Below are 13,972 nucleotides of genomic sequence, written 5' to 3'. Positions count from 1 at the left end.
AATAAAATAAAAGATAAAATAAAACACTCACATCTTTAAATATCTCAAAAACTACAAATAATTTCAATGTAAAAAATATATAAGTGTGCAAAATCTCCACCAGTAAGGTGGATTTTTTTTTTTAAATGTATTGTGAATCAAGTTTGTATGTGAAAGTATGAAGGAATAGGGAGGTTCCTAAGTTTTATCATGTTTTAAAGTTATAATTTAAAGCGAGCCCACAACTATTACAACTAAGCGACTTTACAGGAAAAACAAGCCAACCCTGAATCTCTGTATGCATGGGGATAATATGGTGATTGTTAAGTGATTTGAATCAGCTGTGTGGAGGAAGTGAAACCCACATAAAGGCATGGCTGAGGGAAGTAGGGGTGCTGGGGGGGCTGGAGCACCCTCTCCGCCCAGGCACAGCCCCCCCTCAGACAGGAGGGGGATAATAATAATTGTAATCAAAACAGATTTCTGTTAATGGACTAATAAATATGCTGTATCACAGTATCGGCGCCTTATCCTGGTTAATTGCCAGTTTGTCAGTTTGCTCATGCGTGGGGAGAGGCCACTTTAAAAGCCACTTTTCTGCGTGAAAATGCGCGTGCAGGAGGCGCGTGCACACGCATTTTGCAGCGCGCGCTATGCGCGCGCAACCCCTACTAAGCGTTCAGCACCTCCTACTGTAAACATCTTCCCGCGGCCATGCATCATCATACCTTCAAGTTAAACGACTTTCATGTGTGGAATCTGGAATTCCATAATTCTAAGTAATGTGTGTTCCTGCATGTGTGTTCAGCCGTTGTCACCTACGTGGGTGTTGGCCTGAGACCCTCTTCTCAGGGTGATGGTTTGTTTACACCCCTGGAGCCTCTCCTGTGGCTATTTGTATGACAAAGGAGTTTGTTGACCTGAAGGTCAACAGTTTGTTCAACAAACAAAACATCTGTCGACACCCCACACTCATGTAAAATGCTTAAACGGTTAACTAGAATACGACCACTTTGTCAGTTGGGCGTGAGCCCTGTGTGTGGAGCATGTCTGCTGGCGTGAGCCTTAACCTGTGCCGTGCTGTACTTCGCTGAAATAAACAACAACATCTCATCTGCCGTGTCTCACAAACTTTCTTCGGTGCTCTCCCAGTTTTAACAGTATGGTATAGACCAGATACAACACCTTGACAGCCCATACATCCAAACAGAAAAGTCCTATCTGACTACATTAAACGATGTTAAACGACGTTAAACTCACTTTGCCACTCGATTTGCCACTCACTTTATGCATGCGCATACCCTCTATAGTTATTCCCCTAATAGTTGGCTTTCTGTTGTAAAGCTCTGTCATTGTCTCTTTTCCTGCGAGAAATATCAGTACCAACTCGGCCATACCACCCGAAATTTACATTTTAAAACAAAATGTGAGACGCCAGAGGGGTTTAATAACAAAATTGTAGGCAATATTAGGCCTATGGTCGAATATGACAATCAAGGAACTTAATAAGTTGTTAACCCTGTCCCGTCCCCCCTGTCCCACACAAGTGATATGTAACGTCTGTCCCTCAAATGAACAGTTTGAATCTGGTGGTCACCCTATAGTGTGAACTGTGAACCCATTCTATTAGAATCAATCTGGTTGTCCCCCTGGCTGGAAACCCAGCTCTACTGTCATTATAATGAGAAACTGTCTCGAAATAAATAACTATTTATAATTTCAGAATATTAGGCCTACTACTATTCCCCGTGGCAACGGTATATACAAGGCGGGGTGGCAGGTGTGCGGGAGTCAACATCCTGTGCCACTTTCCTGTCACTAACATGGTGAACCGCTACATGTCATCGTAGTAGCAATAGACTATTTCACCAAGTGGCCATGCAGAAACATGATGAAGTTCCAGACCAGAGAACTGCTACCGCGCCAGAAGTGGTTCATGAAATGTTCTGCCAGTACGGCCCAGGTACAATGTGCCCAACAACAGTAGTCTAGACCAGGGGTTCTCAACCCGTGGGTCGCGACCCCTCGGGGGGTCGCCAAATTATTTTAGGGGGTCCCCAAATTATTTTCCAAAAAAAAAAAAAAAAAGATTTTTAAAAAGATTCACGATTTTTCAAAAATAGCAGACCTACAAGCTCGTAGCGTGCCACTCGGTGGCGCGCTATGAGCTTGTAGATCTGCTATTTTTAAATAGCTAAATTATAACAATGCTTAAAACACCAAAAGGGGTTCCCGCCCAAAATGGTTTAAGGTTATTGTAGCAGTCAATTTATATTGGGGGTCGGGAGGGGGCGGGGCGGGGGTCCCGAGACGTTGCCAAAGCATATTCGGGGGTCCCCGGACAAAAACGTTGAGAACCCCTGGTCTAGACTCTAGAGGCTTGACATTGCACATGTTAGCTAGGACATGTTAGGCCCCAAAACCTTGTTTTTGGGGCCAGCCTGCACCCAACCCAGGTGGTCTATTTCTACAATATAGACACACAAACTGACCAGAGAAGCGTTCACCAAGGCTGTGGTCTGACAGAAACTGACCTATGATTCCCGATGTGCAGCTTTATGTCATTCATTTAAATATTTATTTTATGGCTGAGTATGTATGTGTCAAGAGCTGAGCTCGTAAACCCACCAGTAATTACTAATTACTATAGAATATGATACACATTTCACAGTGTATGTCACAGTGTACAGGTGTAGCATTTCCTCCAACATGAAGTCTGGACTGAATTGGATTAATATAATTTTCTGACAAATGCATCACAAAACAACACGTGTTTATACTGTCTCCTTGTATACCGCCAGATAATCTTCATTATACTTCAGTTTATGCACATGCATTTAACCTTCTGCTGCAGATGGGTTGGTATTCACAGGCCTGAAATAGAGACTAGCTTCTCTGCAGCTTTTCAGTCAGCCTATGAGAATATATATATATAATAGCAATGTATCTGGTAGTTTTAGGACTGTACTGTATGTGCGGTTGTTTTTGTTTGTTTGTTTGTTTTCTTATTTTGACCATAAGACATGAAAAGCAAATCTTCTACGTCACTACAACTAAACTGTTGGTCTTCACTTGACATACATCTTCACTTGACATACATACAGTATGCAGAAGAGCGAAAATAGGAACCCATAGCTGCCACTGTAAATTATGCATTTATACAGCGATTTATTTAAATAGGCCTACATTTATTTACTTGGATGTCATGTAAATCAGAATCAGATACCTTCAGAGTCCTATTTTTCACACTCCATCGTTTTGTAGGTGAGAGAAAAGACAGATAGAAATTGAAGTTGAACAGGTAACAAATAAAGTTATGTACATACGATAGCTTATGAGTATGACACTGTGACCCCCTTTCCACCGGTTGCTTCTCCTATCAGCCTGGGCACATCTGAACTTCCATGCGCGGCCAAAGGAAGCTGTCTGCCGGGGTCTCTTCCTGGTTTTTAGACAGCTGGTGGATGGAAATGAAGCTCCACCCACGCGGCAGAATGCCGCTGGGGCAAGCTTTTCCGGGAATCAGGCCTGGAAGAGACCCCGGCAGACAGCTTCCTTTGGCCGCGCATGGAATCTTAGGTGTGCCCAGACCCAATGGGAACCGGTTCAGTTCTTTTTGGTTCTTAGTCCAGAGCTCCAAAATTGGAACGTTAATTATGAATTGAGTGGGTTAAACTATACACTTGTTTATAGGATCAATATAAGTAAATTAACATTGTTTGCATATTTTCCTATATAAATAGGATATATTACATTTGTAATACAATAAATCATTGTCTTTGTGTAAGTATAATCAACTGGGGAAGTTTCATGGTGATAACAATTTAAACCACATTCAACCTGATGTTTTTTTTTTTTTTTTTTCCACAGAAATCATCTCGGACTTGGGACTTGCATCATGCATGCATTAACACCTACATACTACTGAACTATGGTCTGAAATGCTATAGTACATATCTTTCATGTGTTGTGTGAGAGGTGCCTTGCCATGAGTACATACTGCACATTAGTGTCTTGGTGAGAAGGAGATGCACGTTCGCAGTTCAGAGAGTTCAAACAAATGGAATGTGTTGAAGGTAGCTAGCGCGTATAGCGTCAAACAATCGGTAGTTCAAAGCTAGCCTGAAACATGACGGTGAATGAAATAAAGCGACACAGAGAGCAGATATTCCTTTTGCTTCTGAGACAATGGCTGAGATAGCGAGTGTTTATTTCACGTCATTATATACACGTCAGACACAATTGGTACATCCGGCATCCGGTCATATGCTTTCAGTATAAAGGTATATAAATAGACATACAATGATATATATATATATTTATATATACACAGGCAATTAATGATCATCTTAATACATTCCAACAGAATGAATGGAACTTAATGAATGGGTTGACATTTGGCTGCATGGCTCTTTTTGACTATGAAGGGTAGCACCCGCTTCGAATGGGATCAGTGTATTGAAACGGGGAAAATCAGGTGCAATCAGGCCTTTCAATAGACTGAGTAGACGTCTACCCGTCTACTCAGGTGCTCAGTAGGTTGATTCCTTCCTATTGTGTAGGTTGATCTGTGCAGTTTAATGCAGCTACTGGAGCGGTGCCGTGTCGTTAGTCAGAAGGTTCCTTGTTCCGAAATTACTATCCCTATCTCTAATCCTAACCTAAACATAACCGCAAGCACGGGAGCAGTGCATGTTCGATGTTCGACGCGGTAGACACCACGGCTGCATTGAAAGGAATGATCACCTACTGAGCTCCAGTAGCTGCATGCGATGCATTAAACTGCACAGATCAACCTACACAATAGGAAGGAATCAACCTACTGAGCACCTGAGTAGACGGGTAGACGTCTACTCAGTCTATTGAAAGGCCTGATTGCACCTGATTTTCCCCGTTTCAATACACTGATCCCATTCGAAGCGGGAGCGGGTAGGCTATAACCCAGAACCGAAACTTTCCAGAACCTTGTGAATGTGATGTTTATTTTTTTACTATACACTTGTTTATAGGATCAATATAAGTAAATTAACATATGATAACCCTTCCACGGTAGCTTTTTCATATTTTCAATTGTTTGCATATTTTCCTATATAAATAGGATATATTAAATTTGTAATACAATAAATCATTGTCTTTGTGTAAGTAATCAACTGGGGTGGGGAAGTTTCATGGTGATAACAATTTAATATAGGTATGGTTTGGTTTTGCACATTCAATTCATAATTAACGTTCCAATTTTGGAGCTCTAGGCTCATGGAAGACCCAAAAAAAACTGAACCGGTTCCCATTGGGAACCAACTGGTGGAAAAAGGGCTTCAGGGATATAGGCTAAAGTACATATTGTCCATGCCCTGAACAATATGTATACTGTAGCTAGGCTAGCTGGTTCAACCGGGTAAACAAATTGCGTGCGTGCGCGCGCGCGCGCGCGCGTGCGTGTGTGTGTGTGTGTGTGTGTGTGTGCATGGCTGAGGGTGGGGGGGGTGCTGGGGGGGCTGGAGCACCCTCTCCGCCCAGGCACAGCCCCCCCTCAGACAGGAGGGGGAAAATAATAATAATTGTAATCAAAACAGATTTCTGTTAATGGACTAATAAATATGCTGTATCACAGTATCGTCGCCTTATCCTGGTTAATTGCCTGTGTCAGTTTGCTCATGCGTGGGGAGAGGCCACTGTAAAAGCCACTTTTCTGCGTGCAGGAGGCGCGTGCACACGCATTTTGCGGCGCACCCCCTACTAAGCGTTCAGCACCTCCTACTGTAAACATCTTCCCGCGGCCATGCATAAAGGGGGTGTGTTTTCCCCCCAGTATGCCTACCGTATGCTCCATTCTAACAGGACTACATCTAACTCTGGGCTACTTGCATTCAGCATTCATTTTCTTTTACAGTTTAATAACTTTTTTTCAGAGATGCTTTCATTATCAAATCGGATTTTGTTGGCTTTCACCGCCGCACTAATGTGCAGCAGTGGTTGTTGTGGTTATGGTATGAGGGTTTTCTTTGACATTACTGCAGGCGGCCGGCCATTAGGACGAATAGTCTTCGAGGTGAGTGCCAGTTCTTATAGGTCTTTCATAATAATCTAGACAACAATAACACAATAGTTACGATGCAAAGTAGCCATTAGGAATAAAAAGTAATTTAAGTATTTTCTCCAACATTCTTAAATTTCTCTTTTTAATTATTATTCTTGCAGTTGCGTCCGGATGTTGTGCCCAGAACATCAGGTAATCCTATACTGAGTGAACATTCTTTTATTTCACAGTATGCCGAATTGGTACATTTAAAATGAAAGTACGGGTTAATGCAAAAACTGTTACTTGAGGATAGAACCAGAAAAAGCACAAAGACTTGTTTACATAATGGTCTCCCATTTTCAATTCATCCGGACGTTTAATGACGTACAAAGATACACTTAATAAATAAAGGGAAATCATCATATAGGCAGTTAAAAAAGGGAAAAGATATGTACAGTATGGTATCCGGTACCGTACACTTTGACTCTGTTTTTCCTGAATGGAACACAGCCTTATAAATTTCATGTCAAATTGGCTGCTGTGAAAAAGTCGACAATGCATCACATGCCATACAGAGATTCGGTCTGGCTTATTAGCCAGGCTACATACAGACTGCAACCTTGTATGACTTCACACATCTTAACACGTGTGAGTGTCTTAAAGGGGCATTCCACTCATTTTCAACATTTTACTATGACATTAATATACCTTAGAGCTGTTGTGTGGAAATAATAAAAAGGTCCCCCCATTCTGTGTTTCCTAGAACTGGAGGTCTGAAACAAATCATTAACATGGTGAAACACATCTTGATGATGTCATCAAGATGTGTTTCACCATGTTAATGGTTTTATTGTTAATGATCTTTCTAGGAAACACAGAACAGATGGACTTTTATATTATTTCCACACAACACCTCTAAGGTATATTAATGACATAGTAAAATGTTGAAAATGAGTGGTATTCCCCTTTAACTATTGTTTTTTACTCACAGAGAACTTCCGAGCCCTGTGTACTGGAGAGAGAGGTTTTGGTTACAGGGGATCAACATTTCACAGGGTAATTCCTGGTTTCATGTTGCAGGTAAGTTAACATGATTGTGAATCCTCAATAGAGCGTCGCAGTCCCGCCCCCTACCAGGGCCCAGGAAATGATTCTCCGTTAATTTTCCTCATAGACATTTATTTAGTATTTATTTAAAGACGTTTACGCCGCGGACAAAGCCAACTCGAGTCGTGACAAATCATGACAACAAACACAATTTTTTGGGCCGAACAAATAATTAGAAAGAAGAAAAAAACGGCAGGTTACAACACATTTTTTGTTGTTTTTCTTCTTTGTAATTATTTGTTTGGTCCAAAATATTGTTTGTGTTGTCATGAGTTGTCACGACTCGAGTTGGCTTTGTCCGCGGCGTAACCGTCTTTAAATAAATACTTTTTGAAAAATGCATTGGGATTCATCTCCTGGTCCATGGTAGGGGGCGGGACTGCGACGCTCTATACAAGTGGTAACTAAACTAGCACACAGAATGCTATTGTGGAGATCATGGTGTCAAAGTGTGTTTTTTTTTTCATGATTAAAGGGCGGGGATATCACCAACGGAAGTGGAGGCAAGTCTATCTATGGAGAAACGTTTGAAGATGAGAACTTCATTCTGAAGCACACTGGACCAGGTACAGTGTATATTTAAAGATGGAGTGCCACAATTGTTGTATTTTTCCAGTTTTTCATGTGTCTATGAGGTGACAGTACTTCATTAGACACCCTGGAGTCGTTTTTTATGTGCAATGATGTATTCTCTTTGTATTTAGGGTTTCTTCCTGGAGGCTGAACCCTTGACAGTCAAACATGCCAATGAAAAAAACAGTAATATAGTGACATCACATTATCAGCCCCTCCCCTAACCACTCTCCCTTTATCATACAACTACAGCTGTGGGTGCGGCCAGAGTAGTATAAAAGAGAGTAATGACACTCCCGTTGACTCTCATTGTAACAATGGAATGCGGAAGTGCTCATTCTATCTCAATGGAATAGTTCCAGCCATAGGAGCAATGTTTGGAACTATCGCCCATAGGTACCCGCTTTGCGGCGAGATCAAAGCGTGTCACCACTCTCTTACTAGATTACTCTGGGTGCAGCTAAAGTGTTTTTTTTCACCGACCGCTCAGTAGGGCGGTTCTTGTATTTGTTTTACTGAGAATAAGCTTAGAAATACGTTTAGGGTTAGGCATAGTTTTACAGGGTTGTAGGTTTTGGCACCGTTTTACTGAGGTTAAGGTTAGGTATGAAGTTGGGTTTAACCATGCATAGTTTACTGAGGTTATGTTACCAGGCTGAGCAGTTCCGCAGGCTATAGGCCTATGCCCGAGGTGACTGTGTTTTGAGGCGAGCTTTCCAGTATTCCTCCAATGAACTGCAGTGGCGAATGAGGCGTCTACCTTTCTATGTTTAAGTGTGAACAGCAAGGCCAATTTTCCCATGAATCTTGTAAGTTGATTTGATATACCGGTAGCCTATTTGGATTTGTGGCTTGCTATAGGCCTATATGTTTTACATTTTTTATGTATCATTTCACTAACGAAATTACACCCAAATGTCCACAGCACTGATAAAAGCTAAGTCTGCATGCCGACTCCATATCTGGTTCATGAGATGAATTTAAACATGAGTGGCAGGAAAACTCATTGTTGCCAGTGGTCAACATTCTCTGATTTTATTCTCTTTAGTTTATTGCTAAAAGTAGCATTACCACAATGTAGACATATTCTGGTACATTCTGGTATATTCATATACTCAAAACTTGACTTACTCTAAAAAAGTATTAAAGCAGTATTAAAGCATTGGCATAGAAAATATACATAGTAAGTAAAAGTAGGCCTTCTTTAGTTATAAAATAGCTGATCTACACGCTCACAATGTACATAGACCAATTATTTGTTTACAAACATTGGGACTGGGCGCACGGGTGACTGTTTCATGTAATCAATTCCCAACAGATCTCCAAACCTGTTGTTTTGGGGAGCGCTGGTTTCAGTCCATTCAACCTCCTCTTGTGAGTTGGCTAGTGAGATGCACCCTAGGAGACATTTATACTTCAAAGCCCAACAGTATTGCGCACAGAGAACAGCTGATATACAAGCTCACATCGCATCGCAGATGCGACTGTTGTGAGCGTAGAGGTCTGCGTGCGCGACACCATCGCGGGACGAAGCATAAACTATACTTGATGGACTGCAGGTGCGCGTGCAGCCGTGCACAAATAGGCTCTGCTTCCGTGTTCATGAGCGCACCTCCCGTTCTTATGACAGCGACTGGAGGTGTGGTTTTTGTTTTGAATTGCTATTATTGTTCAAACACAACAGAAACCAAGGATTATATATTTCAAGGGCGAGAGATCACAATAAAAATCCTAATCATTCTTCCTCCACACTGGGAGAAAAACAGCATCTGAAAGTTTGATGTGGCATTTTTTACACGTGAGTGCAGTTAGAACTTTTCCATTGCATCTTATGAGAGGTGGTGTTCTTCTGCTGCCTTTATGCGCGCGCATGCCGTTTCTTATCAGTGTGACGTCGTCTGATAAGGCGTCTATTAGTTTGTGTATTCTGTTGTCAAGTTGTCAAAAAATAAAGTATGCTTTTCTGAGATTTGGTAGAGTAATGCAGTGTAGTGAAGTTGGCCTATTAAGAAACTGATTTCTTCTTAGTAGCCTACAATACATGAGTACATTTACTTTTCACCACTGACGGTTGCTCATCTTTGTGTTTCAGGCATCTTGAGCATGGCCAACGCCGGACCAAACTCTAATGGATCTCAGTTCTTCATCACCTTAGCAAAATCACAGTGGTATGTACTGAGATGAGGAACCCTTCAATGGAGAGCAGTGGTTCCCAAATGTTTTAGCTCAAGTGTGTGTGTGTGTGTGTGTGTGTGTGTGTGTGTGTGTGTGTGTGTGTGTGTGTGTGTGTGTGTGTGTGTGTGTGTGTGTGTGTGTGTGTGTGTGTGTGTGTGTGTGTGTGTGTGTGTGCGTGTGTTTCTCTTAGGCTGGATGGCAAATATGTTGTGTTTGGCAAAGTCGTCGAAGGAATGGAGGTTCTCAAGGAAATAGAGGCTTATGGGTCTAGGTCTGGGAAGACCTCGAAGAAGATCTCTATCAGAAATGCTGGACAATGTTAAAGTACATCTGGAGTTGAGAGCCGCCATGGTCTGGGCCTCACCCCCTACTGTGATTTCAATAAACGGTGTCAGTCAGTACTTTTGTTCTGACACTGAACCCCAAATTGCTCCCGATGTGCTGGTTGGTACCTTGCATGGCTTCCGCTGCAATCGGTGTATGAATGTGTGTGTGTGAATGTAATGTCTATGTAAAGCGCCTTGGATAAAGGCACTATATAAATGCACCATTAAAAATGCACCATTCTTTTACTTTGGTTTGCCTAGTGGATTCTTGGGTAGAATTTTCATACGTTACAGGTCGCGCTTTAAACGTGAACTTGGGATTCTAAAACAAAAATGCGAAGTGTAGCCTACACTACTAGACTTGGTAGCAGATCATCCAATGGCAATTCATGTTCTTTGTAGATCATTCATGTTTGTTTTTTTTGTTTTTTTTTTACAATAGGTTTATATGGATTTGATTGCAATATTAAACCTTGTTTGGAATTGATTCAGTTTTCTATAAGATTAAACTAAAGATTAAACAGAGATGCAAACATCATCATCTATTATCTATCATGATAAAGTTGATTATCCTCCCTTAAAGAACCCTGGTGATATTATAACTATATAGAACAGAAGAAAATAGCAACTCTTTGCGGATCAAAGTACATCTGTAAGAAGTACATTATGAGGTATAGAATTGGCAAAACATTATGTTTGAAGGCCTCATGGTTTCAAAGTGTTAAAGCTGATATTGAGATGAGAAAGATTTTTGCCACTGAGATTTCTTCTACGTTAAAAACGCGGGTTGTTCACCATTAGGGGTGGATAGATACAACACTGGTTCAAGACAAACATTATTCAAACGCATACATGCTGGGGTATACTTTATCCTTCACCAATGTAACATTAATATTTAGTTAACTTGTAGCTAAAATAAAAGTGTCTCCTTATGAATGTAAATTTAAACATTGTTTTCTCACGCTAATAATAAAGCCCTGAATGAATTGGAATGGTGATCCATACTAATCCTTCCCATCTGAAACCCACCGATTATTACAACACTGTAGTTTATTTTTGATACTGTATATCTAGTCTACACATTCAGGGGACTTTGTATTTGATATATGGTTGCATATCTTTCTTTGTATGACACTGTAAGATAGACCTACGTAGCTACAGGCCTAGAACAACATTGCACCTGAGCACAAGGATCAAATCAGCCCTCAATGGCTTCTGACATAAATATGGGGAGGGGATGGGAGGGCGAGGCTTCCCTCCCCTACCCAAGGACTGTCTAAAGAGGACGAGACGCGAAGACCGTACGGGCGATGCCATGTTGCTCCATGGAAGGAAAGAAACATGCGCAATGGGCTATATGCAGCCAACACTTCCGTGTTCAGCTTCCTTGGTCTCAACTGCGCATGTTTCTTTCCTTCCATGGAGCACCATGGAGCAACATGGCGTCGCCCGTACGGTCTTCGCGTCTCGTCCTCTTTAGACAGTCCTTGCCCCTACCCCACCCCTACTGGGTGAGGATTTTCTTTCTTTTTACATGAAAATGCATGAATCCGATGCTAATTCTGTCAGAAAGACAGTTATACCAGACTGCTAATTCTGTCAGAAAGACAGTTACCAGACTGGTAATTCTGTCAGACAGTTACCAGACTGGTAATTCTATCAGAAAGACAGTTACCAGACTGCTAATTCTGTCAGAAAGACAGTTAAGGCCTATATTCATAGTCTGGATTTTCGGTGGTGAGGTGACCACCGCTCCGGTGGTGAGCTGACCACCGGAGCTGAAATAACGTTGAGCGGTGGTGAGTAAAAACAGAGAGAAGGGCTGGAGCGGTGGCGGTGGTTTGCTCTTCACCACGGCTCGTGACGTCATGTTGTAGTTCGGTGGTCACCTAACCACCGAAAATCCAGACTATGTATGAGCCTTTATACCAGACTGGTAATTCTGTCAGAAATACATCTGTTGCTTCCACATTCGGTGCCACTCAAAGTGAGGGGAGTCTCGCCCCTACTAGTATGTATGTCAGAAGCAGTTGAGGGCTGATTTCCCCCACCGCTGCACCTGAGCCACTATTTCATCATCACCCCCGGGGCCAGATGCCATTAGTGGTAAACACACACCTGCCTTTGCTTGCCCATGTTTAATCTAGCTGTACCCACCTGAGGTATAGTCTGTTTTTGCCCAATCTGGGAACCCATCGGCAAAAAAAGGGAAAAACAGCGCCCTCTGCAGTTTGTTTAGCATAGCTCGGAATCTGTTCTTGAGAGATTTGTTTTTGCCAGACAATCGGAGATGTCTGCCTACCGGGCAGTGGTGGAAAGTATAAGTAGTCTACATTTACTTATAATAGAGTCCTTCAGATGTTGCGCACCTCGCTAATAATCATCAATAATGCCTTTTCAAATAATATGCATATTTGGAGCTTGAAATGTAAAAATGTTTTAGCATAAAAACTGTACTTTGAGTACCAAAGTAAGAGTAGGCCTACTCACATTTTCAGAAAATAGCAACCACCTCTCTACAAGCTGAGAGGTGGTATTTGTATGGGGGGGGGGGACTTCTGTCGGCTTATTTTGCTAAATTGGAGCTTAAAATGTACAAAAGTATTGGTATTAAAATACACTACAAATATAGTACCAAAGTAAAAGTAGCCTACTCAGATGTTTTAAATGTTAAAAAAACAGATCTATAAGATCATAGCACGTCACATTGTAGATCAGCTTTTTTCCAAATAACCAAAGTATACACTGACACCACGGCGCGTAATCAGCGCCTCAAACTGTGACTCCGCCCACCCCCGGGGGAAGTTGTGATTTGCGCTCATTCATTGCAATGCAATTTGCGGCATTTTCAAAACAATATTGAGCAGAGTAGTGATTATCAAACGTATTTGCAATGCCATACGTTGAAAGATCTGTTGCCCGTGGACAAGGCACGCTACCTCCGCAAGTTAGATAGCATCGGTATAGATGTTTGTCCGTATGTGATTAAGGATTGGACCAAGTTGCATTGGCAGCAATAGAAAATTCTTACCCCAGGCTAAAACCGGATGTGACGTTTTTGGGCGTTCCTGTCTAGCGTGGTGTCAGTGTATTGAGTGGTTGAGTGACATTTTGTATTAATAACAGACTGCAAAGTAAAAAATAAACTATAGCTGTCTGTAATTATTGTGTAGTAGAAAGTAACAAAAATGGGAGGTAAAGTAAAAGTACCACAATATTGCACTGTGCATTGTAAGCCCTTGTATAGTACTTGAGTAAATGCACTTAGTTACTTTGCACCACTGAGCAGCCAATGATTTAACCTGATTAGACCAGTGGTCTAATGTCAAGGACCCCCAAATTGACACTAATTATCCCGCGGACCCCCATTTGAAAAGACATGCCAGGGACCCCCATAAGAGAAGGTTTTTACGTCTCTAGCAGTGATTCTCAACCCGTTTAATATCAAGGACCCCGGTTTGACATGCATATTAGTCTACAGACCCCCATTTAATGACATTTCTATCTCTGGGACCTCTGAGAGTGTACAAATGGAACGGGTCCGTTTGGTTCCATTTGGTTCCATTTGTACATTTGGTGTACACTCCGTTTGGTTCCATTTGTACACTCTCAGAGTTACAGACCCATGATAAGGGTCCATTTGGTTCCAAACTATCATTTAGCTGGGGACCCCCTGGAACTCACTCAGGGACCCCCTGGAACTCCCGGACCACACTTTGGGAACCACTGGACTAGACCACCGCAGCTGTAATAATTGCTAAAATAAATAAATAAAATAAAATAAAAGATAAAA

At 41.8% G+C, this 13,972-nt stretch overlaps 1 protein-coding gene across 1 annotated transcript; it reads left to right on the top strand.

The window, feature by feature from the left end:
• Positions 1 to 5,968: 5,968 nt before the first annotated feature.
• LOC306913313 (peptidyl-prolyl cis-trans isomerase A-like) lies at positions 5,969 to 10,369 on the top strand (the record flags this gene model as incomplete). The annotated part of the gene is made up of 6 exons (XM_079489902.1): positions 5,969 to 6,028; positions 6,178 to 6,208; positions 6,990 to 7,078; positions 7,581 to 7,671; positions 9,771 to 9,846; positions 10,044 to 10,369. The coding sequence occupies 6 exons, from the start codon at positions 5,969 to 5,971 to the stop codon at positions 10,174 to 10,176; spliced, it is 480 nt and encodes a 159-aa protein (XP_079346028.1). The 3' UTR covers positions 10,177 to 10,369.
• Positions 10,370 to 13,972: the final 3,603 nt, after the last annotated feature.

This window comes from Electrona antarctica (assembly GCF_951216825.1).
Source record: "Electrona antarctica genome assembly, chromosome: 20".
NCBI classification, from domain to species: Eukaryota; Metazoa; Chordata; class Actinopteri; order Myctophiformes; family Myctophidae; genus Electrona; species Electrona antarctica.
Note: the sequence above shows the minus strand (reverse complement) of the source record. Positions and strands in the feature narration are given on the sequence as shown.